At 37.0% G+C, this 25,811-nt stretch overlaps 1 protein-coding gene across 2 annotated transcripts in view; it reads left to right on the forward strand.

The window, feature by feature from the left end:
* Positions 1–25,811, forward strand: part of BABAM2 (BRISC and BRCA1 A complex member 2) — a 169,237-nt gene that overhangs the window by 12,392 nt on the left and 131,034 nt on the right. For both annotated transcript variants that reach the window (XM_080342905.1, XM_080342904.1), the window contains 2 exons: positions 10,629–10,705; positions 23,288–23,382. In XM_080342905.1, coding sequence (XP_080199031.1) covers positions 10,629–10,705; positions 23,288–23,382 — 172 coding nt within the window. The remainder of the gene's footprint in view (positions 1–10,628; positions 10,706–23,287; positions 23,383–25,811) is intronic.

The raw sequence follows: 25,811 nt of genomic DNA on the forward strand, positions 1-25,811 counted from the left end.
AGTGGTATAATACAGGGTGTTTCAAAAAGACAGACCCAATTTGAAATGAAGTTTCTTTGAAATTTGATCCATCTTTTGAAACACCCTGTATATTCTATGTGGCTTTTGATGTTTTAGTTTTAACCTGTTACACATAGGCAAAATTCAGTTTTATTACATAGATGCAGGAGGGAGGAGAACTTAACGGTACAGGTGAAGTGTTGGAAGTGACATAAGGACACATCAAGGCATTTGCAGTGGGTGAGAGATTCAAAGTTATAGGAACCTTGGATAGTCTGGGCTCTCTTTTCCCTAGGATCAAAAGATGACTCTGCTGCTTGTAAGTAGTCTTGTCCTTGCAGGGGGTCCTAGTTGTTCTTCTATCTCTGTGAGGCTGATGAGGGATGAGCCCAGTGTAGCTCCTACTGTGATGCTGGGAGAAAACAGTGAACTGGGTTGTGAGGGCAAGAACAAGTACTTGCAGAGGACAAGGGGATTTTTTTGTCACCAAGAAGAAGGTACTTGGAACTGCTTTCTTTAGGTGTAGTTAGAGATGACCATGGGAGAGAGTGAAGACTAATTTTGTGCTTTATGGTGCATCCTTGAAAATAGTATGACCTGGTTTCAGCTGTGATAGAGTTAATTTTCTTCCTGGTAGCTGGTATAGTGCTGTGTTTTGGATTTAGTATGAGAATGATGTTGATAACACACTTGTTTCTAAGCGGTGAAGGGCTTTTCAGCTTCTTAGACTGACCTGCCAGTGAGAAGGAGGGAGTGAGCAAAAGGTTGGAAGGAGACACAGCCTGGACAGCTGACCCCAACCGACCAAAGGGATATTCCATACCATATGATGTCATGCTCAGTATGTAAAACTGAGGGAAGAAGGAGGAATGGGTGGATGTTTGGAGATCTGGTGTTTTGTCTTCCCAAGTAACTGTTATGCATGATGGAGCCCAGCATTCCTGGAGGTGGCTGAACAGCTGCCTGTCCTTGGGAAGCAGTGAATTAATCTGTTTGTTTGCTTTACCTATTAAAGTGTCTGTATCTCAGCCCACAAGTTTTCTCACTTTTACCCTTCTGATTCTTCCTCCCATCCCACTGATGGGGGAGGAAGTGAGTGAGCGGCTGCATGGTGCTTAGTTCCTGGCTGGGGTTAAACCATGACATAGTATTAGCACAGCTGAGGTGTTTGTGAACTGTGGGAACTAATGTAACAACAAAGAAGGTGGAGAAAGACAAGAAAAGGTGAGGGGTTCTTGAACCAGGCTTCATGGAGAAACTGTGGTATGCAGCTGTGTGGAGCTTATTTTCTGCATGTCTGGTTCCACAGGGTGATCTGTTGTAATTTTGTATATGATTAGGATTTTCATGTCTTTATTGCATATCTTTAATGTTGTAATTTATCTAAAATAATGCCTGAAATAGGAAGACTATGGATATTTTTATTTGGACACCATCTTTTCATAAGCTTTCTGCTGTGTCTCCAGCTCTGTAGTATTTTATATGAATATACACAATTTGAAGTTACGATTTTGAATGTATGTGCAACTGAAAGCTATGGAGTTATGTTCAAAATGTGGTGATCCTTCCTTGTTCGAACTTTCATATCCAAAGAGCCAGATTTGTGGTTGTTTTAGTAACACATTTCTCTGAGAGTTTACAAGATCAGGAAATCAAATAATTGGAGATCTGTGACCAGAAAGCTCTCAAAATCTGTAAATAGAAGAAAACTTTAAAAGAAAATTTGAAAAGACATAGTATCACTGGACCCATCCTGATATTATTTAGTTATTCCATTAAAAGGGGAAAATATATAAACATAAACTATGCTTTTAGTCCTTACATTTTATGCCTGGTATCAGTTCCTTGTATTTTCCAATAAACTAAACAGTTCTATGGTGTGAAATAAATTACTTAGAAAATAAGTTGGGAGTCTTTATGACTATTGCAGGTGGTATTGGGAGCAATGCTAAATGACTTATTCAAACTTAGTTTTATATTAACTTAGCTTTTGAGACTTTCTCTATAAATATGGTCTTCCTGTGAACACCGAAAGGATCTGAAACTCCAGGTGTTAGACTGTAATTTCATACTTGGTGAAGAATGGTTCTCCTTGAGAGCAATCTAAAAGCAAAAATGTTCCTCGTCTGGTGTATGTGTGTTTTGTTTTTTTTTTTCCTTCAGAAATTGTATTCACGTTAGTGAACAGTGGAGGTAGAACATGAGAGATTAGGTTCTAACTCATTACAAAGTAATACATAATCCAATGGCAGTTGTGAAAATACGAATCTAACAGCAGGGGAAATCCAAGGGATACATCTGCTACTCGGTTATACTCTTCTCTAAAACTTTGCTTATGAGTTCCAAGGATTTGGGGTACAGCTGGTCTTACAGTATAATGAAGTGGTGCCTCTTCCTTGGCTGAATGTGTGACAGAAAGGTAGTTTATTTACTGTGAGTTCACTAGTTTGTTTACAAAAGCAATCTACTGGAGTGTGCATTACGAGCGTTATCCCATAGGAATTTTCTTGTTCATGTTAATTTGTGAATCATTCCTTCATTAAAATTTCAATTTTCTGTTTCTCTTTTATTCTTTTGGGAAGTATTCGCACCATGTGTAGTTTTTGAAGGGAGTTAAAGGCAATTACTTGTATGTATGAAACATCTTGCTTACAAGGGTAATTGGTTTGATTATAAAAGTTGTTTGTAAAGCATGTTTTGTTGAGAACATCCTTTTGTCAGTTTCTAGTTCTTACTCTTAATTTTTATCGTAATTAGCTCCTTGAGACCCAAAATAATGAGCTCTCACCCTAAGCTGTAGGGATTTTATGAATGGAAACTTCTGAGATAGCCAGCATCACATTAAATATACTCACAAGTGCACTTGAAAAAATAACTCTTAAGAACAGGCTATCGGCTCTGTCTTCATATTTCTTTTTATGGTGGCCTTTTCCAACCCATCCTACTATTATGACTGGAAGAGAGCTGTTCTAAAAGTCAGCCTTCCTAGGGCAAATGAACAGGGGGTTTGTGATGGTAAAAAAAAATGTGATCAGGGAGTTGGCTTTCATTTAATGTAGACGTTCACAGAATGTTAGGGATTGGAAGGGACCTCAAAAAATCATCTAGTCCAGTCCCCCTGACAGAGGAGGAAAGTTCTCTGAGATGATTGCAAAATATGTAAAACCAAGACAATTAAGTTAAACGGTATTCCCTGAAAATAAAACAAACAGTTTCAGAACAAATATGAGGTACTTATTTTTAGAATGTTTTTTAAGCTCCAATGATTGTTTGCCACTACCCTTATCTACAGTCATGCTGAATAAAGCTATAGCTAAATGGAAAGTTAAGTGTGTTCTCAAGGTGTTAATGTCTACATCTTATTATTTGCAGTCTCTAAGAGAAAGGAAAAGTAACTACAAATAGCACTATGCCAGAAACTGGTTTCTTGACCAACAATGTTGCTTCAGCATGCAATGAACTGGTTCATTCTAAAGTGGTCACAGTTGTTGATGACAAGAGGCTTTGTATTTGAATATGGCACATCTTTTGGTCCATGTGATAACAAGTTTGAATTATAAACATTTTCTGACACTTTACAGTTACTGTTGCTCTTCCCATTTTCTTTAGGTCAACATATGGTTCATGGCAATACTGTACAGGTCAAAAATCTCTTTATAGAAAGTAGTCTGGGGTGTGACGAGTAACATGCGGTTCGCCTCTATGTGATGCTGGATCAAACTGCAAAAAGGTGTATTTTAGAGTATCATCAAGTTCCATATATATATATATACACATATGCTTGCTCTGTTTCCCCCATAGAGGCTGGGCTGGATGTTTGCCTCCAGCAGCGGCAGCTGTGCTTTGGGAGACTGCAGGATACCTGCCACAAGATCGGGTAGATGTGAAGAAGATTTGCAGTTCTAGAAGCAGGCCCAGAGCTCACCCCACCTGCAACATCTGCTTCGGCAAACTCTCATTTTAAGGAAATACGCGTTTTCTGTTAAGACACAGCCGCTATATTTGTTTTACTAATGATGGTAGTCATTAGATGCTTTTTGTGTTGTGTTTCTAGTGAAAGCAGGTTGCTGGCAGCTGACTTAAGTAGTTATTTGAAGTTTAAAAAAAAAATGCTAATCTGCCTATGGGTACAGAAGAAAAGTGAGGGGTTGTTTTCCTAGGGTATGTGTTCTTCCTAGCAGTTCTCTGCTGTAAGTTCCAATTAGTACGATGAAATTTATGCAAGAAAACATAAATATGTATAAATAGGAAAATCAGCACTTAGAGTAGATGAAGGTTTGGTTGGGAATATAGTTGACATATCTGGAGACACCTTGAAGTTTCCCAGTTGATAACTATGGATTGAAATGCTGTTGCAGTTATGGAATATTGTCCATACTAACAGGATTCAAGAATGTCGTCATCATCTGTATTGCAACACCAGAAGTAGTCTCTGTGTATAGTTTGAAGAAACCAGCTAGGGTACACATGAGTTTTATGAAAACAATGGGTTTATATATTAGAAAGTTATTTGGAATAATTATGAATTGGTTTTCAAATTTTAGTATTTTAATTAAAATACGTATGTAAGAAGCAATCATTTGAAATTATTTTACAAAAGCAATGGTGTATATCTTTTTTAAGTGCAAGTGCCTCTCTCTCATCTGTGTAATACATATGTCTGTATGAGGAAGGGGAACTGAAGATGAATATCGGTTTACTAGACTATCTCTCCCATTTCAAATTTTGCCTAATTGACAGGATTTTGTTTGGATCTCTTGGTTTTCAGCAGCAGCTGCTCAGTATTCTTGTGTGTTTGCAGGCCTCTGGGAGCCTGTAAACTTTTGTCGACTGTTGCAGGGAGCTGCATTACGATACAGGTTTTCACCGTAAGTGTCAGCTCTCTAAAACATGATTTTCACCATTTTTCTGTTTTGTGATTCTTGCAAAAAAACCTGTCACCTGCTGGCCTTCATTCCACTCTCCTCCCCCCTCCATATACTTTAATTATTCTTAATGCCTCTGTAGATGACTTCCCCATCTGTTGTGAATTCTGCAATTAATTCTTAATTAAATGGGATGAAATATTGTATCTTCAAGGAGCACTGGAGCAGATTTCCATCTACAAAAATGGGAGAAAAGAAGAATCTAAATGCATCAACAAAGGCTGTTCTACTTGAGTTTAACATTGTGTTTTTCTTAGCAAATGCCACAGTAAGAGTTTCGGGTGGAGCTTTGGGTTTGCTGCCTCTTATTAGCAACAAGAGATTTACCTGTCTTTGCCTCTGATTTATATTAGACTCTTGCTGACAAAACTTTCAGCCTCTAAACACCTAGCTGACTGAATCATATCTTGTTACTAAAATAATACTAATTTTCTTCTTTAGCCTCTTGTATTATGAAGGGAACTTGATGTCTTTTTTCCTTAACAGTATCTTCAGATAACATAAATAGTAGCAATTATAAGCATATACTAGGCATATTAGAGCTGAGAAGGGTTGGGTATACAAGCAGTGGTCAGAACTTCCTTTGTGGTGTTGCTCTTTTTGTTTGCATGCGTGCTGGTTTTTAGCAGTGTTCTCCGTCAAGGTATCTCTAATGCTGTGTGAAGCTTTCTTGGCTTTTACATCAACAGCCTGGTGAAAAAAAAATGTTGTTTGTTATCCAAAAAGTACTGATCCTCAAGAACAGCAAGTGTAGCAGTCTGAGCATCAAGACATTAAAGAAGCTTTTGTATCTCTAGGGAGCCTCAATATTAAGTTTCTGAAACCATAGTGACTAAAATTCTTAGTCTTATCTTTCTTTGCTGTTGTACAGTAAAATTCACGGATGATTTGTCTTCAGACAGAAAAGGTGGTAAAGCTTCTGTGTGATTTGGTGGAGTTGAATGACAGAGCATACCTTTTATTAATCAAGAAATTTGATAGTGATCGAATAAATCTGACACGAATATTGAGGCATATGCCTTTACCACCAATTAAAAAAGACAAAATAAAAAGGAGATTGTATCTTTTTTTCAGTAGAGCTGTTGTACTTCTGTTGGCATTTCTGGATGTTTGCTATGGATTTATATGATTTTAAGCAACAGATCTTTAGAAGTGGTATAAAAAATGATCCTTAGACTGGAATTTTGGGACATAAAGGGAATGGGTTTGGGGGACAGTGTTGGTGGCTTTGGTTGGTTGGTTTTGGTTTAATTCTTTGGATAGAATAACCACTTTTTTCCAGACTTCAGGGATTAAGGTGGTAAGTGATTAAGGGCTTTTTTTTTCCTTGCGGTCCCTTCAGCTGACACAGAACTTATTTTTGGATAAGATTTTAGCAGAGCCCAGATAATTTAAAACTGCCTGTCTTGGGAACACCGTCGATTGATGGTTGTAGAAGACTAGTTGATAGAAGACCATGTTAAAAACTAGAGTTATCACAGTCCTCCTTATCATCGTGGCTTCAGTCCTGTAAAATATCAAAATGGCTCAGAAGGAAAGGAAACAATTTTTTTATTTTATTTTTTATGCTTAAATGAAACAGAAGTTATAAATAAAGTCAATTCAGAAATACATTGGTGTAAGAGAAAACCTTAATGTTAAGCTCAACTAGAACTGACTTTTTAGATGCTTTTAGAATACTCTGGGAAGAACTGTTAATTTTGCAGAAAAATACCTTCTACTATATTTATCATTATAGGTTGATGCCTTGTTCCAAGCAACAAAACTGAGTGACTTTTCTAATTTATTAATTTATTTTTATATTCATGCCTCTCCACCCCTTTCTTTTTTCTCTTGGATAATCTTTCCTGTTTCCTTTTGTGGCCAGTAAAGAATTCTGAGCACTTCTAGCTAAGCATCTGGTGCTGACAGTAACTTTTTTCTTTGAATAATAACTGGTTTAGTTTACATGTGTTTTATTACTGTGAAAGAAACCTTTTCCCAACAGGTCACAGGCAATCCCAAATGCAAGACGCATCAAACACGCAGCAAAGCAATGTTATACTTTGCTCCTACTTGGAATATGTATTTTATAAGGATGTGATTTAACTCAAATTTCATCTGCTGTGTGCTCAAGGAACTGAGCTAAAAGCTGCCGATAAACTCTTCTCAGCAGATACGGTTTCTTGTATATCTGATTCCATCTGCCAGATTTCAATTGTAGATCTCACCACAGATCCTTTGAGTAGGGCAGCGTGGGTTTAAACTATACATTCCAAACCTATTCCTTTGTCTCTGAAGCTTGTCAAGTTGATGGTTTTTTGATATTTTAGTAGGGAAGCCATTGTGGTATAGCATTAATCGTCTTACAAAGACTTAATTCATATCACTGCCCTGAGCATCAGAGCATTAATTCTTGCCTCTATGGCTTTCCTATGTAAAATATTGACTATTTAGATGAACATACGCAAGTCAGTGTAATATTTTTCCATTACTAAAGAGGGACATAGCACATCTGTTCGTCAGAAGATGGAGTCAGCTTCTGAAATTATTTTTCAACACCCGATATCTGTCAATTCCCTGTGAAGAAAGAGCAACAAATAATCTTTATAAGGACTTGTTAAAAGTAATTCCTTTTCAGTGTGACTTTCATGTGGACCACATTAAGTAAAAGGATCAGCAAATGTAAAATCTGACATTTTGTAGAGGACAGAGGCCAAGCTTCTGGGTAAAGTACATTTGTAATTATGAGCAGTTCTGTGTGTTAAGAGGTGATGTCTATAGCCAGGCCATTATCTGTGGCCTTCTGTTGAAACATGGTCACACGTAGACCGCTAGATATACCAAAGTTTAGGTTTGCCTTAGGAGTTTTGTTCTTTTACTGTTTATACTAAAAGTAACTGCCTCCTTTGAAATGGATGTATGTAAAGTTTTTGCCTGGTTGCTCAGCCTGTTGTGGTTATTGAAGTCTCTTGCATAGCCTTGCCAGAGTAATGTGACAAAAAAAAAAAAAAAAGGCTGTGAATACTGTCATTTTCCATTACTTCTAGACCAATAAAATTAAAACCATCTCAAATGCAATATGATAATATAGGAAAAATACTTAGTATTGCTTTTAGGGACATTTACCATTAAATTGGGCTTTTATTTTAATGTTGAAGAATATTATTCTTTTCTTAAGTATTTCCAAATGGCCCATTGTGCTAAAAGAAAATATTGTAGGGTATTGGCAAGATCAGAATTTTTTGTGTCTGTTGAAAAGCTAACAACAATGTTATTTTCATGGTATTTGAAAAATGTTCCTCAGACTGTGACCTGTGATACTTTGAAAGAAACTTCCATTAAATATTAACTGATGTTGCAGAGATATTTTGGAACTTGTGAAGGATTTTTTGGGGGTTACTTCTTTTTGGTATGCTTCCTAGAATTGGCTTTATGTGTGATGTAAGCCTTAGAAATTACTTGAAATTAGATAATAATACTCTACAGCTGTTAAATTCATCCACAGCCTTTAAAACACCCTAACACTGGGCACACATGTTTTGCTGTTCTCGCCTGCTAAAAAAACCATGTCTTTGAAAAAATTATATTCTCTTGTTTCTGTTGCGCTGGAGCTCAAATCTTTCAAACTGATTTTACTCCCAGTGAAGGGTGGTGATGCTTGCAGCTCTTACTGAGACCTACCTAGATGTAATTCAAAAAGTAGTCCAGGCCATTAAATCAAAACATTTTTCAGCTCTGGTCCTGTTGTCCAACATGCTGCATTTAGTTTCATGTTGGCATCATTGGCAGGTGTGATAAACATCATGTCTTTTCCATCATCAGTCTTCCAATGAAATGCAAAGTAGTATTCTACCAGAAGAAAAGCCAGTCAGTGTGTTCGTCATGGGCGAAGCAAGATGTGAATTAATCTTCTCTGGAACTTGCTTTCCAGTCAACATATGTAGTCCTAAAATTACGTTTGGCCCTTTGAAGACAACCATGAGGCTGATGTGGCTCCTGGTGACAATGAGTTTGATACCCCTGCTATAGGCTGTTTTGAATGGTGCTCTCACAAGACACTGCAAAAAACCTGTCTAAAGTGTAGATAGGACATCTGTCTACATCTATCTACAGTTATCTAATTTCTGTAATGATACTAAAAAAAATGTAGTGTATTCTTGTTGAATCAATGTAGGCTGTTAATTGGATCTGTGTTAGATTCTAGGTGCGCACAAATGGTTTCCTTATGTTTTCTGGTATTTTTGTGGAAACTTCATTTAAGTTAATTGATCTGTAGTTCTGTGGCTGCTTTTTGATGAAGCTACATGTGAGCACAAATTTGATTAAATAGTAAACGTAGCTTACTGAATAAAAACAATCTGAAGCTAGCGCATGTGGTTTCCTTAACTTGCAAGTGTAAAGAGAAAAGAGACTGTAGAGCCAGCATCTGAGAGAAATGGCTTTCTGAAGCATTTTGAGTATGTTAGTGAGAATTAACGTTGCCCCTCTTCTGTGGTGAGACAGAGCTGCGGGAGTTACTGCGTTGTATCTGACAGGGTAGGGTCAGAATTTTTGTACTTTCTGGCCTACCTGTCTTTTTGCTTTTGGCTGCATGGTCCAGGAAATACGTTTTTTTGTTTCATTGTATTGTCAGTCATTGGTATTAGAGCTCTACTAGTGATTATCTGAGCTTAGGTGAGTTATTTTACCTTCTGCCTTCTTTCACTGTTTTGTCTAGAGTTGGCTGGTCTTTAGATTTGAGCTTTAAGTGGCCTGTAAAAAGTGTAGCTCTTGTGCTGAGTCCATAGAATTTCTCAAGAAGATTTCTGTGTTATCAGGATCCGTAGATATGGAAATCAATGTCCTGCTAAGGACTTCTGGTATTTTTGCTACTGAGACCTGTCATTTGCTCGCCAGCCCACAGCGATGAGAGCTCCAGGGACCATTCCCACTAGTGAAGCAATTTGTGTTGCTGTTTCTCGTTTTGCAGCTGAGATATTTGGTTGTTATGCAAAGATTTTGGCACGACTTAAAAGATGCAAAAACGTTGATTGTGTCTGGTCTAGACACTGAACAGTTTCTCAGTGGCTTTTGTGTGCATAAAATGCTCGCTCATCGCTGTAAGAACCAACTGCTGTTGTGGTGTCCCAGGTAAACAGGAGATATGAAGTGGTCACAGATCATGAACTTACATTGCATCAAATAACTGATCCTGAAACTTTCTCACCTGGAGGCTTACTTTGAGACTTTTCCACAAAGGAAAAATTAAAGGTTAAAATAGGTAAAAATGACTTGACGTATTAAAATGGAGATTTACCTGGGGTATCTGGATGGCAGGAATGGGGAGCAGGTAACCATGTTACTGTGGCGTAAGTGGAGAGTTATGACATGCAAAATTGTATACAAAGTAGAGAATTTCATGTCTTTAACTGACTAATCGATATTATTCTAGTAACTCTCTCAAACCAGGGCATTTTATGTGCATATTTTCTGTGCTAATATGGGCAAGAAGATGGTTTGCATAGATCCTAAACATTCTCCTGCTATTGTGAGAACTGCTGATCAAAAGAGAATGAGCTTCCTGCATCTTTCTTACCTTTTTCTTCTTTCCCAGAATTGTAAGGATGAGTATTTCTAGTACGCACCTTTCCTATGTCACTCATTTGTACCCTGTAGAATAATGTTGGCATCTGCTACCATCTGTAACTGCTTAGCACGTTATTCTCTTATCTTCATTTTTAGCTGTACGTCCTTGACACCTGGACCTAGCTGTGATCGGTTTAAGCTACATATCCCTTATGCTGGAGAAACGCTCAAATGTAAGTTAAAACCTATTACTATTTCATCTTGGCCTTTCATTTTGTAACAGTGTTCTATATCATGTTAAGTTTTCCAGTGTGTCTAATTGATTTTGGGTTATTTGTGGGGTTTTTTCTTAAAGCTTCAGCTCTAAGGAGATCCAGCTGTAAGAGTATCTAGTTTTTAAAATAAGTTTTTATAGCCTTTCTTCATATTCCAAGTTTGAAAATTAGTACTAAAAGCCACAAGTCACAAATCTGCCCTCCCGCCCCGCCCCCCACCCCCAGTATTTCTAATGAAACGTTATGACTAAGACAATCTCATGACCATTTTTAGACTGACTTATGATTTGTATATACTTTGTATTGTTTCTTTCTTTTAGGAAGAATTCTTTATTAAACTCCAATAACAGAAGTCAGTCTGTTATTATCTTCTATTAGGTATCTCTAAACAGTAACTGGTGTAATTGACCAGATCAGAGAAATGTGACTTTTTTTTTTCTGATTTATTGTTGTGGTTAAATCATGCTTACTCTTGAGCATCTGTAGATAGTTGGCTCATTTGCCCACTCTTTGATTAGTCTGTGGTGTGGTTCAATGAATTAGGATAAAAATTGCATTTGTCTGTTTTTATAAGGTAAAAGATAGTTTTCTAAACACTCGAGTTGCTGATAATCTGTGTATGAAAAATGGTTGAGATGTCTTTTTATCTCTTAACAATTGAAATATGAGGGAGGGTGAAGAATTTCAGATAAAGTAATATTTAAAGCTCGGCAATTTTAGATCTATGGAAGCATCGGTGAAATCACATCTGGACTCTGGTGTCTAGTTCTGGTCTTCCTGATACTATAAAGGTATGGCCATATTGGAATGAATCCAGCAAAAGACCACAAAGGTGATTGAGGGACTGGAGCATCTGTTGTACAAGGAGAGGCCAAGAGAGCTGGGGTTTCTCGAGAACGTTCAGGGCAAATGTTGTCAATGTGTATAAGTACCTGATGGGGGGAATGAAGAAGATGGAGCCAGGCTCTTCTCAGTCACAAATTGAAATACAGAAAATTCCATTTAAGTGTAGTAACAAAACTTTTTTGCAAGGATGGTCAAACAGTGGAAGAGGTTGTGCTTGGAGCCTGTGTAGCTCCTATATCTCCATCCCTGGAGGTACTCAAAACCCAACTGGACTTGACCCTTTGCAATCTGCTCTTGTTGACCTTGCTCTGAGCCGATGGGTTGACCCAGGCAACCTCCAGAGCAGCTGTCCAACCTCAGCCACCCTGTGAATCTGTGCAAATATGCTGTCTGGAGAGGCACATACTTAATGTGAACAGAAATGTTAAACATTTAAAGCGTTTACTACTTTGGTAGTATCCATTTAGAGTGCATCATACATGTGCTATAGCTCTCTAAGACATGATAAGTATTAAGAACGTTGTATTCCTTCCGTAGTAGTTTTTCTTGTAATTATGTAGTGGCCTTTCTCCTTTATGAACAGAAATCAACATAGTTAAACTTATTATTGGAAGTACTTTAAAGCTTCCATTTGGCACCTGTAAGTAAAGTTGCCATTCCCAGAAGTTGGTCTGGAAGTTTGCTCCAGTGTTCAAGAGTGGAAATAGGCTCATGTATTAGTCTCCTATGACTATTTTATCTTTTCTTAAAGTATGAAATTGTGGCTCAAGAGACTTACTGATAGTTCATTTCCAAAAGATAAAAATAGATTATTAAGTCCTAGCTAGCAATTATTTTAAGAGAGAATAAAAAGGGAAAAAATGATGTGGGTATGCACTTATTCACAATTTTCTGTAAGCAATGGCCATATTCTATGAAGCCAGCTACCTTACCTGGTAGGTATTTTTTGTACTTATTTAAACTCTTTTGTTTTTTAATGTGTTATTGTGTAGCAGACTCAACCTGTTGAGTCTTGATGTGTCCTTCAATGTATAGATTCTACTTGAAACTTGTTTGATGAGTACCACCAAGATGTAGTGAAAAGAAGCTTCATCGTATGACATTGCTCTAGAGAATAGTATCGTATTTTCTATGGGACTGTTGTAACTAATTTATCACCGTATAAGGCCCTATTATTACATTCAGAGAGATTTAACTCTTGTTTTTAAGTAGAACCTAGGATGTTCCTGATTCATAAAAGAAAATTAGTTGATTAAAATGCCTCTATGTGAGGACACAGGCATCCAGACAATACTACTATACTAAAGGACTGTAGTCCAGATAAAGTACCTAGAAATATGATTATTGACTAAGCATTAAACTTAAATATTGATAAATCAGCTTTTTCTGCCCCCACCTTCCCCGTTCTTATGTTTTGAATATCACATAAACAATTAAACAAACGACTATAATGCTAGCGCTCTTCTCCCCCTTTGCAAAACCCAAAACACATAGTTTAACCATGCCATGTATTTTAACATGACCAACTGAAAGTGGTGTGAAGAAGTGTATCTTTTCTAGAGCTACCTAATAATAGCAGTGAATGCAAGTAATAATAATCCTCTGCATTTCAGCATTACATGTTTGAAAATGTTGTGCATCGCTCAGTCTCGCAGCATGTGGAATAGAGATGTGAGCAGTTTCAAGAAAGCTTTAATAATTTTATGTTTAGATCTATAATGATGGCAGGGGAAGACAGCCATGGTGTGCAACCAGAGATTTGTAGATACTTTGTTGTAGGCTGTTGCTAGATATGTTATCTTTCAAGGGCAGAATACTTCTGCAAAGGAAAGTTGCGAAATCTGCTAGAATAAAAAGATTGGCTGAAAGTGTTCAGGATCTCCAGTATGGTCTTCATTATGTGGTGCCCAATACAGGCTGAAGTGGGTAGTTCCTTTGTGGTTTGTGTTACATCCTCTTTGCAACAGATCAGATCTTTGCATATCATCAATCATAACCGCTGCCGCTGTGCACATACCCTGGTATGAATCCTTGTGTGTTGAAAACTGTTGGTGTGGTACTTTAGAGAAGTGTAACTGCATAGTCACAGTCCTGTTTTCCAAAAGACCAGAGAGTTCACTGTTTTTTGAAAAAAGAGAGAGTGTACTTTGAGGCAATGCAGTGGCTGGCTACCTGGAGTATAAAATAATTTTGTTAGCTTCGGTAAGATCAAACATCCTGTGAGTTAAGAATGGCTTGTTGGTACTTCCAATACATTTTCTTGAGATCCAGTTAGCTATTCAGTAGTTTTTTCAGAAGTCATGTTCACCTGACTCTCGCATGTATTCTGAGCTGCCGGAATGTTATTACTGAACAGTTATTCAGCTGTGGCCAGGGACCTTGGAGATATCAGCAACTTTATACTGGAGAAGAAATTATGTTGGTGTTGAAGATAATTTAGTTTGTCATGCTAATCGTCTTCCATCACACTTCAGAATTTTTTAGATGGTGCTTTCAGAGATGCACTTTTACTGTATTTTCTTCTACAAGGCAAACCATAAATTTTGTGTTTTTATGGTCATAATGGTTGGAAAACTTGAGCCTACTCTTGCTAGACTGTCAGTTAAAATCTGAGACAGCTGTGTTGTTTTTGTAAGTTCATCTATCAGTCCATGCTGCTATATTAAACTCCATGTTTTTCCTTATATTTTAATTTTTCAAAGCTCTTAATAGGAATTTTAATTCCAAGAAGACTGTCTGTAATATCCTTTAAGAGGTTGAATCTGTGTTCCAAGGACAAAACTTACTCTAGATGGTATATAGAGCTGTCTTTCATTGCTAACTGGACAGCCCTATTTGCTGGGAAAAGTTTGTTACTCTTTCTGGGAGAAGTATTGTGTATTTTGAAGTGAAGTGTTTTGTAACTCTTGAAGACATATGGGTCTGTTGCTAAAATGTCAAGGCAGATGTCATAGTAGAAACTGTCAGAATAAGCAGAGTTATAAGCTATAATAGTCATTATCAAATAATATTAGTAATTAAACCACACCATTAAGAATAAATTCCTTGGTCATTGCAATTTTGTTTCACCTTGGAATCTCTTGGGTTTGGTTTTCCATTTTCACTCAAACTTTCACTGCTTCTTGCATCTAAGAGAGCCTGACTATTTTATTTTATTTTATTTTATTTATTATTTTGCCTGTGCTCGTCACATTTTCTTTTTCAGGCACTGATGCCTTCCTCCCTCTCTGTCCTTGAGTGCTGTCATCTGGAATTTCACGGTGATTAAACAATGTGTTGCCCTTGCGATGCTACTGTGCTCTGTAGCCTCTTGAACTCTAGTATTTTCATCTTTGGTCTGATTTTTACTGTTTTTATGTGAGTGGATTACAACTCTGGGCTCTACTGCCACCACTTCAGTTTCCTTGATCCCAAAGAGTGTTTCTTTTGTCTTGTTTGAAGCTTAGTTTTTCTTTTTTTGTTGTTTTTTCTTCTGATTTTCTGTTTCTTAGTATCTTATTTTAGTTACAGGCCTTAAAGGGGGAAGTCACAGTTTTGCTGCCTAATTAGTCTATGAGTATTGTCCATCATTGTAGTGTATTTTACCTGCTTTTTTTTCCTGTGATGGAACTCTTTCAGTAAGTTCATCTGGTCTTCCTGTGGCTTTCTACTTTAAGGAAGTAATCAGAAACAAACAAAATGATAAATATGGAGAAGGGCCTTACTTCCTTGTTGCCCTTTTAAAAACCACTTTGGAAATTTGTTTGCTAAACACTTGTTTATTGTGCCTATAGACAATTGTAAAAATGACTGTACAAGTTATTGTAAGAGTTAGAATTCTCACAACTAGGTTGCTGCAATGCATGTGTCAGTCTTCTGTGCATCATCGGGTCGTTTTGTACAGGTTGTGGTTTAGTTGAGGCTCTTACAGGAAGGGCTTATTGGTTGCTGTAAGGCAGATTATACACAGGTGATACCATTACCTGTATGGTAAGTGTATTTTTGTGGATCATGCAAAGTACCAAAGATTCTTCCAGGCAAGATGTTTTCTGAAATTTTGCTAACTCTCGTTTCATGTGGCTAGAGTAATGAATCTTCAGTAACCTGTTTGTTATCTAATGAATGTGCCTAGTTGGGTATTGAGAGTCTAATCTTTTTATTATATTTATTGCTTCTTAGAATACAAAGTTTTACAGCAATATTTTCCCCCTTTTAAATAATCACTTGGGTTGTTTTTTTGGGTTTTTTTGGACACTTTTCCTTATGTCCCGCGCTTCCCTTGAGCAAGTAAATGACAGATATTTTGGCAGGTAAAAGGCTTAAATAGTATATTTCTACATCAAGAGAAGTGACCTTACAAGTGTCAATGTACAAGTTCAGACGAGGGTCTTAGGTAAATGGTTTAGTGCTAGAGTTAGATTATGGTTGGACTAAATGATCCTGAGGGTGTCTTCCAACTGAAATGATTCTGTGATTCTAAGTGGGGACTTACAAAAGTTTAGAACATTTTAGGTAACACCACATTGGTATTACCATAGTGCCTTCCTACTTCGCTCTTTTCTCCTTTTTCCTCCGGGTTGGGTTGCTGTTACTGTTGTTGGTCTACAGGCCATTTGTTTAAATGTATTTGTCCTTCACTCACCTACCCAGCATCTCTGTTTCTTATACCTTTTTCAGTGTTGCCTGTCTTTAATTTCTAGAAATATCTTATCCTGTCTTGTCTTATCTGTTCTTTTCATCTTTGTCCTCTTCAATTCTAGTACTAAAACTTCTAAGAAAGCACTTGCCTGACTACGGGAGTGCAACTATGTAAGATTGTGTCACTGCCACCTTCTTCAACTTGAGATCCAGCTCATTTGCTTTCACTCCTTTTTTGCAGATTTGACCACTTTGCAGCAGAAGAGACCTTTTATTTCTGTATGCAGCCTTACACTCTTTTTTTTTGTCCTACAGCAACATTTGTTAGTTGAAGCTAAAGAAAAAAACACACCTTGAACCTATTGCCCAAGAACCAAATAACCATCCTGCAAATCCTTTGTGTATCTCTTTTTGTTTATTGTAAAAGTGGGACTTGATTCACTTGCCTGACTATAGGTAGCTGACTCTGTTTGAGGTTCCTTAAGGTATCTTGCTTGGCCTTTTCAGCTGCTGACCCAAAGGGCACTGATCTCTCTGAAAAACCTTGTGTCATAGCTGCCATAAATGTGACCTGAGGCATCTCAATGACACCGAACAACTTAGTTAAACAACTGAAACAGGCTCATGGACACTGAGTCCTTCGCAGTTTTGCATGCAGTGGAGTAGCTACGATTTCATCTGGACTGTCACAGAAGTGCAGAAAAGGTTTGGGGTTTTTTTTGTAGTGCAATCAAATCCCTTTATTCCAAATTGTCTTCCTATTGTGAGATGTCTTTGAGTCCTTAATACTGACTTTTATACCTTTCCTTTTCTGATGCCTTGATTCGCATGTGAAGTAAGAAATGAAGCTCAAAAGCATCCTGGCTGCTTGCTACCAGATATTGGCTCTAAGCTTCAGAAATATTTCTGACTTCCACTAAACAACCTATAAAAGTTGAAGCTGCACTTGTTTTACGGTAATAGGATTGTTGTTTATGGTCAGATGAGCAAAGGTCCGGTGATACTCCTAGGCATCATTTGAAGGTAGCTGTCATCCTCTGCGGGCAGAAGTCCTGCTTCAACAGATTGTTTTAATGAGAGCTTATGGAGTTTAGTTATCCTTATTTACTTGAGAGAATAGCCTGGCAGCAGCAGCACCACAGAAAAAAAAACCACAACAGAATCTCCTCTGTCTTCTTCCAGTAGTAGTTTTGTATTTACCAAAGCTATATTGTCATTTCAGGGATTGTATCTTTCTTGCCAAACAGTTAATAAGGGACTCTGAAGGTACTGTATTACTGTTTTTGACTTAGAACCTGTAGAGCAAAAATCTCTAAGGTGGAATCCAGCGAAGTCAGCAGGTCTGCATTTGGTTCATTTAAATCCTTTCATACTGCTGACTATGTTGACCTAGTATCTTGGTTCCAGATCGTAGTGAACAACTGATTCTTTTTGTACCTGTGAAGACAATTAACAATGGCTGGTTTAGGTAAGAATTTATTTATAGAGGGGACTGACCAGTGGTTTTCATCTATGATTGGTGCAGCTAGTAGAAGAGATAGGTTAGTATTCTGAGTAGATGAATAATATAATTCTATTTGTCTGCGTTTTTTTGTTTTTTTTTTTTTAGTATTCAGCAGGAGCAGTTACTTTATTTTCCTTGAACTGACACTACACATCGGATTGGCCAATTGAATCAACACTGTTCCCTGTTATCTGTGAATGCATTTCATGGTCAAGTTGTGTTTGGAATTTTTGTTTGTTTCTTAAAAACCATATGGATTGATCTCCTTCATAGCATGTATTTTGTACAGATGGGTTTTATTCCGGGCTGCAGGGAACACACAAGTTTAGTCTACATACTTAATGCTGACTTAGAAACTCTTAGGGTCATAAAAAGATGAAGAATATAGATATCCTTTCAAAAGTAGAGTTTAGGAAGTTAACTGATATGCTGCTTTCTAATTTTGTTGCTTTTAGGTGATTAGGGATGTTAATGCTGTGGCATTAAGAAATTTCTCGGAGTTACACCTGCCTTGCTCACAGTCAATCCTTACCACTTTGGTACTGACTTGCTTGTGCGTTTTGTTAGATGAGAAAAGAACAGTGTGTGTGTGTGTGTGTGTGTTTTAAAAGAAATTATAGATTTAGGCATTAATATTTCTATCTTTTTTTGTCTGTTATGAGCATATTAACTTTTCCTTTGAAATCCTGTAAAGTAAAATATTTTGAAATTTAATGCTGTTTGCCTGAGGAGAGAAAAGGAAGAGAAAGTAATATTTTTGGACAATGAAAACCAAAAGATATATAATACATCCTTTTTCTTCTAAATTTATCTTTGATTCCATGACTTTGACTTCATTGAAGTAATTTTAAATTCTGTAGTAGTATTTAACTTGAAATATAATTCCACTGAAGTAATTATTGGCTAGTGTATCTACAGAAATGAGATAAATATGGTCTGAGTGTGAAGGTTTTGCTTGCGTTGTTCTTACACTGGAATGGCCATGGTCAGTGGTGCTGTGGAACACCACAAGGTTTGCCATCTGTTGAGGGAAGAAGGGCAAACAGAGTTGAAACATGTGAGGAACTATGTATTCAAGTGCTGGAAATGCAAAGAAAAGGGTATTTGTTTTATTTAGGCAAGGAGGGGAGAGCATGCAGGTCTATATTGGTTATTTTTGTGGTTTTGCTTTCAATTTTAAAGTGGTAACCGTTCTCAAACTCTAAGCACAACGATTTTGCAAATTGCTTTATTGGTTGAAAAATTTATGGCTTTACCTCAGCATAATTATATTTGAAGAGAGTAAGCCATAGGTTATATCATGTAAGTATTAAACAAAGTATTTGTTTAAAAAAAAAAGGATATTTTTATTAGGTCAGGACAAACTGGTAGCTTTCAAAATATTTAACACCTTTCATTTTGTAAGCTCACTGCAGAGACTAGTGGTAATATTTATGTGAAGTAAAACCAGATCTGCTGTTGCATTGGCCATTGTGATTGTTTAAAAATATATATATATATATATTTTTTTTTTTTTTTAATGTAAAGAAGCATTTTTTTTTAAAATAGTATGCATCATAGCCCTGCCAAGCAAACTGCTAAATTCAGTTTTAATCTCCCTGGTTTGTGCTATTTAACAGGAACAAAAATCAGATTTAGGATTGATTCCCTTAATCTTTAGTCTGACTTAAAATGTGGTATTTTTGTTGAATATTTAACATATGAGTATAGCTCATGCTCATAGTTGTAAACAAGCCAGACTCATTCCTTGATACCTAGGCTTGCTTGAGTCAGAGGTGTTACTTTTCTTTCCTAGTATGGTAAATTAAGCAAGGTATAGGAGAAGCTACATGGAAGGGAAGAGGATGGAACAGAGAAGTTACAGAGGCCAGGGGTCACATGGGAGAATCTAATATGGTTAAAGTTATTTTTTTTCTGTCCTTTTAGCAACTAGATTAGTGTTTTTGGATTCATGGCCAAAGTGAGACCTACTAGAATAGGATTTCACTGAGGGGATGCTTTTTTCCTTTTTTAATACTTGAAAAAAAATGTCATATCCTCTTCAATCATAAGAGGTAATATTTAACTGGCAAACTGAAAACCAGTGGCAATAGAGAAGGACTGCGCTTTTCTAACTGTTTACATTCAAGTGGAAACACCATTTTGTTCCGAACTATTTTGTCTTTATTAATCGTCACTCAGCCTGTGTGAATTTTGATTGTAGCTGAATAAATTAGAATTTACGTTTGGTTAAAAACCTGTAGGAAGGAGAGTTTTAATGATTCATTAAATTATATGTTTCTGGTTTAGTTAGAAAATAAAGATAACAGCATGAGTTTTTGGGTTCCATGGGGCTGTAAAATGTTTTGACTGTGGTCTCAGCACTACTGTTTTGCAATTGTGTGATTAACAGGCACTGAAATAATAGTTTTATTTATTTTAACACCTGCAGAACACCCTTCAGCTGTGTGCTGTATAGCCTTTTGGAGAAAGACTATACTATAGAGAAAAATAATCTTGTGATAAACGTTGGCTTTAATGCTGGTACATTGAGCCTCAAAATGACTTTTCCTGAATGCACTTGGAAGTTTGGATTTGAGACATGTTTATTCTGGGCAAGTAAAAGCAATTATAAATAATAGAAACGCAGAAAATCAAACATCACAATGTTAATTTTGACTCTGGATTCTGTCCCTTGTACTGATCAGTTCTTTGATATCAGTAGGTCGTGAAAACTTTCTAAACCAAAATATCTGCATTGTTGGTCACTCACTGTGGATAAGGAGTGATATGCCACTAGTGGAATTCCACTCAGTGAAAGAAAGGGTGTGACAAAAGGTAGTAAAGAAGAACGATAAGCATGTGAGAGAGGTAATAGATGGGTTTGGCCAGCCGCAGCTGTGACGTGCCTGGCCTCAGTGTGGCCACATATCACACCTGAGTGGTTGAAGAGGGTCCTGTCCCTGGCTAGTGGCCCTGGTCCCATGGCAGGAGTCACTGCACCAGGGTTTGCAGCTGGCCTGAACCCCAAATCATCAAAGTTTACCACCTATAAGGTTAAACTAATAAAGCCAATTTTAATTTAGTGTCATTCTGGGGCACTGCATATGGTGATGTTCTGGGAGCTGCTGTGAGTTCACTTAATGTTCCTGTAGAACTGAAAACAGTGGGGAAAAAAAGAGTTTGTACCTGCTTGAACCTTCACATTGTACCTGCTGTCACAGCTTTCCTGAAGTTCACCCATTAATGTGGAGTTTACAGAGGTGAATAGTTTATTGTTGATCTAACTACTCTAAACAGAGTCTTAGAGCCACCACGTGATGTAAGGTTCTGTAATAGTTTTTCAGTAATCAAGTACAGAGGTATAATATAAAAATATGCAGTTATTTTGATCCTTCTTTTAGTGGAAGCAGGCTTTGGAGTATCTCTGTAGTTGAAATGCAGCTCCTAGTGAGCTGAGTTGTACCTATATGGACTCTCATCAACTCTGTTAAAGCAGGAATGCTGAGAATCAAAAGCACGTCACTAGCAACTGCAATATGAAAAGTGTGTGTTAAGTGAGTTAGCATCACATAAGGACATGGCAAAAACACAGATACAGTTCTTTCCTTCAGACTAGCATTGAACTACCTAAGTCTTAGGTCAGGCTTTTTTGTTGTGCTATTTTCTTGAGTTATTCATAACACGCCTCTTTATCTATGGAGCAAAGGTCAGTCAAATAATCTATTAAGGTACTGTCTCCTTCAACGTACCTAAGGAGTTGCCTGCTCTGTACATGGAAGTTGGTGGGGTTGTTGTAAGGAGTCCTATGTGACTTTTTAATTGTAGTAAATATGAAGAAAAGGGTTGAGTTATGGTGGCACAGGATCTATCCAGTTTAGTGAACATCAACTTTTCTGAATTCTTCATTGCTGTTTTGCAGTTTAGGCAGTCTAGTGATTATTTTATTTAATATAGGTACATTTCCTGTTGCAATTTTATGTAGTTTCTTCTAGGATAGGTGCCTGTTTTGTTTTGATTTTAAAAGAAATAAAAGGTAGACTCTTATGTTAACTGTGTTGGATATTTTCACTGGTGGACCTCTACTCTTTCCTGCACCTCATGCTTACATGTTCTGACATTTTGAAGGGAAGGTAGGAGTGCAGACTGGAGAAACCCACACTGTAATCTACCGAGTCTCATGATTGGCGAGTTAATGATTTGGAGTGTTACTGTAGAGTGTTACTTAGAACTGTATAAATGTAACTACTCCTACATTTATACAGTCCTAAAATTACATTCCCCCCTTTCAAGGCAACTGCGAGGCTGATGTGATCCCTAGTGAAAACGAGTTTGATGTCCTTGCTGTAGAGCACACCGGTCCCAGACTGGCTGTTGGCTTCTTGGTTGTGAGCCCTCATCCTCTGCAAATTAATCTTTACAGCATCCTTGCTCCTAGATAGAGCCAAGATAAGTTTGCAGAATATTAGTAATTACAACTGTCATGCTGAATGTCTTGAGATGGTGACATCACTGAGCCAGCAATGAGACTTTGTAAGATTTGTTCAGCTAATGCTTTTCTCCAGTTCTGCATTCATAATTTGAGAGAAAAAAAGGGTTTTAACTTTCTTTGAACAGAATTGTTTATAAGGCTTACCATACTGGTTTTACTTTGCTGTGTAGATTTTAGACAAGTGGTAACACTTTGTAGGTACTAATGCCTGCTACCTCACAAATCTGCTTTATGCAAAAGTTTGGAGTTACTCTTTCGTATCTTCATAAAGATGAAAGAATGATTGGGAGGTAGAGAAGTAATGCTAGATATGTTGGGTTTTTTTCTTGAATTGTGGGTGTGTTTTTTTTCCGAGATCACTGCCTCTTGACTTATATGAACTCTGAAGTACATTTACCAGTGAAATAATACAACTCAAATTTCTTTGAGCTATCACATCAGTAATTGATTTTGTATCGTGTGTCACTAGCAAGATGAGAACTGAGTGCCAAGCTGTGATGAAGTTTTATATTTTTAGTTAGTTTTAGTATCTCCATTTAAATGCGTAATACTGCATTTCTCTTGGCCAGAATTTGGATAGTTGGAATGGTTCCTATTGAACTGTGTATTCTTCTTTCTAACGCTTTGTGGAAGTTGAGGAGAAGAGGGAGTAAGCGCTAGTAAGTTTTAAAAGCTCCAGTATTTTGAAAATCCTGATCTTAGTAGTTTGCATTTGACTTTGACGTAATATGCAAAACACAGCAATTTAGATGTGGTACTTCTTTTATATTAAGTTCACTTTTCTAAGTCTGTGTTTTGAGGCAACCCTCAATAGCGTTTGGATTGCCATTTAAGATGTGAAGCAGTTAATGTATTTCATGTTTCGTTACTTGCAGAGGAGGAAGAAACTGTGCCTCAGGAATTTGACTTCATCCCCCAAAACATCTGATGCTTATCTTGCATGTGATTTTTTTTTTTTTTTTAAATATATGGATGTATATGAAATATATTTAATGTTGCTATCAAATAGTATATTAAAATGTATATCATATATATGAAATTGTATGGATTTATTTATCAGCACATACATAAAAGTACAATGTTTTCATCTATTAATTTTCAGGGGATATTATTTTCAATGCTCACTACCCTGACCTGCCACCAGATTTTATCTTTGGAGAAGATGCTGAATTTTTGCCAGATCCTTCTGCCTTGCATGTGAGTACTTTACTGACTGAGAACTTTATACCATGCAAAGAGACTTGGCTTTTGTATAATAGCTTCAGCAATAGGAATTTGCTAACCATGCATAATAAAGAAGAAAAAAACCCCTTGTATCTCACTGGTATGGAAGTATAAAAACTTTTGTCTTCTAATGTGATTTCAAGTTGCATCCATAAATGTAGGGGGTTTTAAAAATACTATAACCAAGACAAGATGACATTAAAAATAACTATTCAGAGTATCTTTAAAAAGATACCTATTCAATATCTGACCATCTTAAAAGATCTGTCTCAGCAAAAAGATTTGCTCAATTGTGTCTTTAAAAAGCATTTCATTCCAGAAAAATTAGTATAATGTTGTATAGTGATGTCAATTTTTGGTTTCCCATGAGGAAGGATAAAACCAAGTTACATATTGTTGAAACCAATGTATCAAAGAAAGATAGCTGCTCATATGTGGTAGTATCACCATAAAGACAAATAAATGTGCTTTTAAAAGGTGGGAGGGTCAAAAAATAAAATTGAGAATGTATATTCACACAGTCCTACTAATATGGAAGAAGAAACACCACAACCTGAAAATAAGCATTTTGTTCACTTTTCAAAATGAGCCTCAAGTAGTAAAGCCTTGATGGAAGAACCTAACAGCGCTTATACTTTTAAAATGAGAAGTTACTAGTAGTTACTAAGGACATATTAAGGTATTTTGAAACCCAGACTGTTTTGTCCTTCACTCTCCCCTTCTCTTTGGGCTCCGTTCTGCTGCTTTTGCAGACCTGCAGCCTTGTTTCTGGGCTGACAATATCATTTGTCAATAGGGTTTGGGCATATTTTTTCCAGTAAGTGTCCAGTGCCTGTGGTTATGGTGCAGAGTTTATGGTGTGTGCCTTTGCCAGAGAGTTCTGCTGTGATTTGTGCTCAGTCAGCCAGCCAGGAGGTCATGATCCCATTTCATTTTGTCTCAAAAAACATTTTGTCTCAAAAAACAGCTGACTCTTTAAATATATTTTATTTTGTTGGCTACCTGTAAGGGCACATGAGAATCACTGACCCAAACAGGCACCTTGGAAATGGCTTTTAACTGAACTTCTCCTGGCTTAAAGTCTTGCTAGGGGAGAGCGTCTTTGCATATCCCTCTCTTGTGCTTTATCAGCGCATCTCCGGTGCAGCTGGGCGGTTCCGTCAGGGATGGGAGCTCCACAAAGCAAGTCGGAGGCTGCCATGCTGCTCTGTTCAGTTCTGGGGTGCAGGTGTCACAGGGAGGAACGGGGGCAGTGGCCATAGAACTGAACATGTCCTTCACATGTGATGTGACAGGTGCCTTGTGGTTTGGTTTTAGCTGTATTCACTTCATATTAAGTTATATTGAGAAACTACACAGCCTTAAAGTAATTTGGTTTAATTATTGTTTTTAGTGTACCTAAGAGAATTTTTAAAAAGCTGTTGCCTTTATTATTTGCTTCCCCTGATGATTTTCCTGTTAAGCTCACAAGCTCCTTTGGGAAGGAGACATGGTGCTGTTCTGTTAGGCTCATTTACAGAAAAGGTTTTATTTTATATGACAATTCTGGAATTGTTTTCACACCCTTTTATTTACCAGTTCTCCTGTTTTCCCCTTCTTCTTTTTTGTTGTTTCACAATGTTACAACCTCCTGAGAAGTATTCACACTAGCAACCGTTTTCTGCAGTTGCTGTTAAAGGAAGAAGAACACTTAATGTGCTGGAAAAATGAAATTAATAACAAATAGCAAATGAGATATTAAATAAAGATAATTTGGGGAACCTTGCAGAAATGCTGTTCAGATGGAATGTGATATGGTGCTGTATTTGTCATGTGAAAATAATTCGCTAACACTAGTGATCCACGGTGAAACCTGCAAGGATAAAAATGTCCTTAGTTTTCTTTCTTTCTCACATTGTTCATTAGCGATACTTCTTTCAGGAGCATTGCTTTTCTTCTGCCTATACACAGAACAAACTTCCCATCCTCTTAATTCAAAGTGGCTTGAAGAGCTATTTGCTCCTTGAAGTATAATGAGATACTAACCAGCCTATTTAAAATTAATTAAAAACAACAAAAAAAGAAATTTGCAAGGCAACAGCTTTCCTTTGGTCATTATGCCTTGCTATAGTATTCACTATGTAAATCTAACCTTTTTTTTTGATAAGGTCCTTGGTCATTCTCCTCCAGTCCATCCTCATGTTATCAGAGCACATTATCTCCACTTTGCAGCTATGGTCTACACTGTGTATCTTTGCTTTTACATTCACCTTTTAGTGTTCAACATGGTTTGCTGAGTTGTTTTCTCCAGGATGTTACATTAACAATAACTTGCTTCTGCTAAGTATTTGAATAACTGCTTGTTTTTCCACAGATCTCAGAGATGTTTAATGAAGATATTTTAAACTGGATTCTAAGATATT

Source organism: Nesoenas mayeri (assembly GCF_963082525.1).
Source record: "Nesoenas mayeri genome assembly, chromosome: 3".
NCBI lineage: Eukaryota > Metazoa > Chordata > Aves > Columbiformes > Columbidae > Nesoenas > Nesoenas mayeri.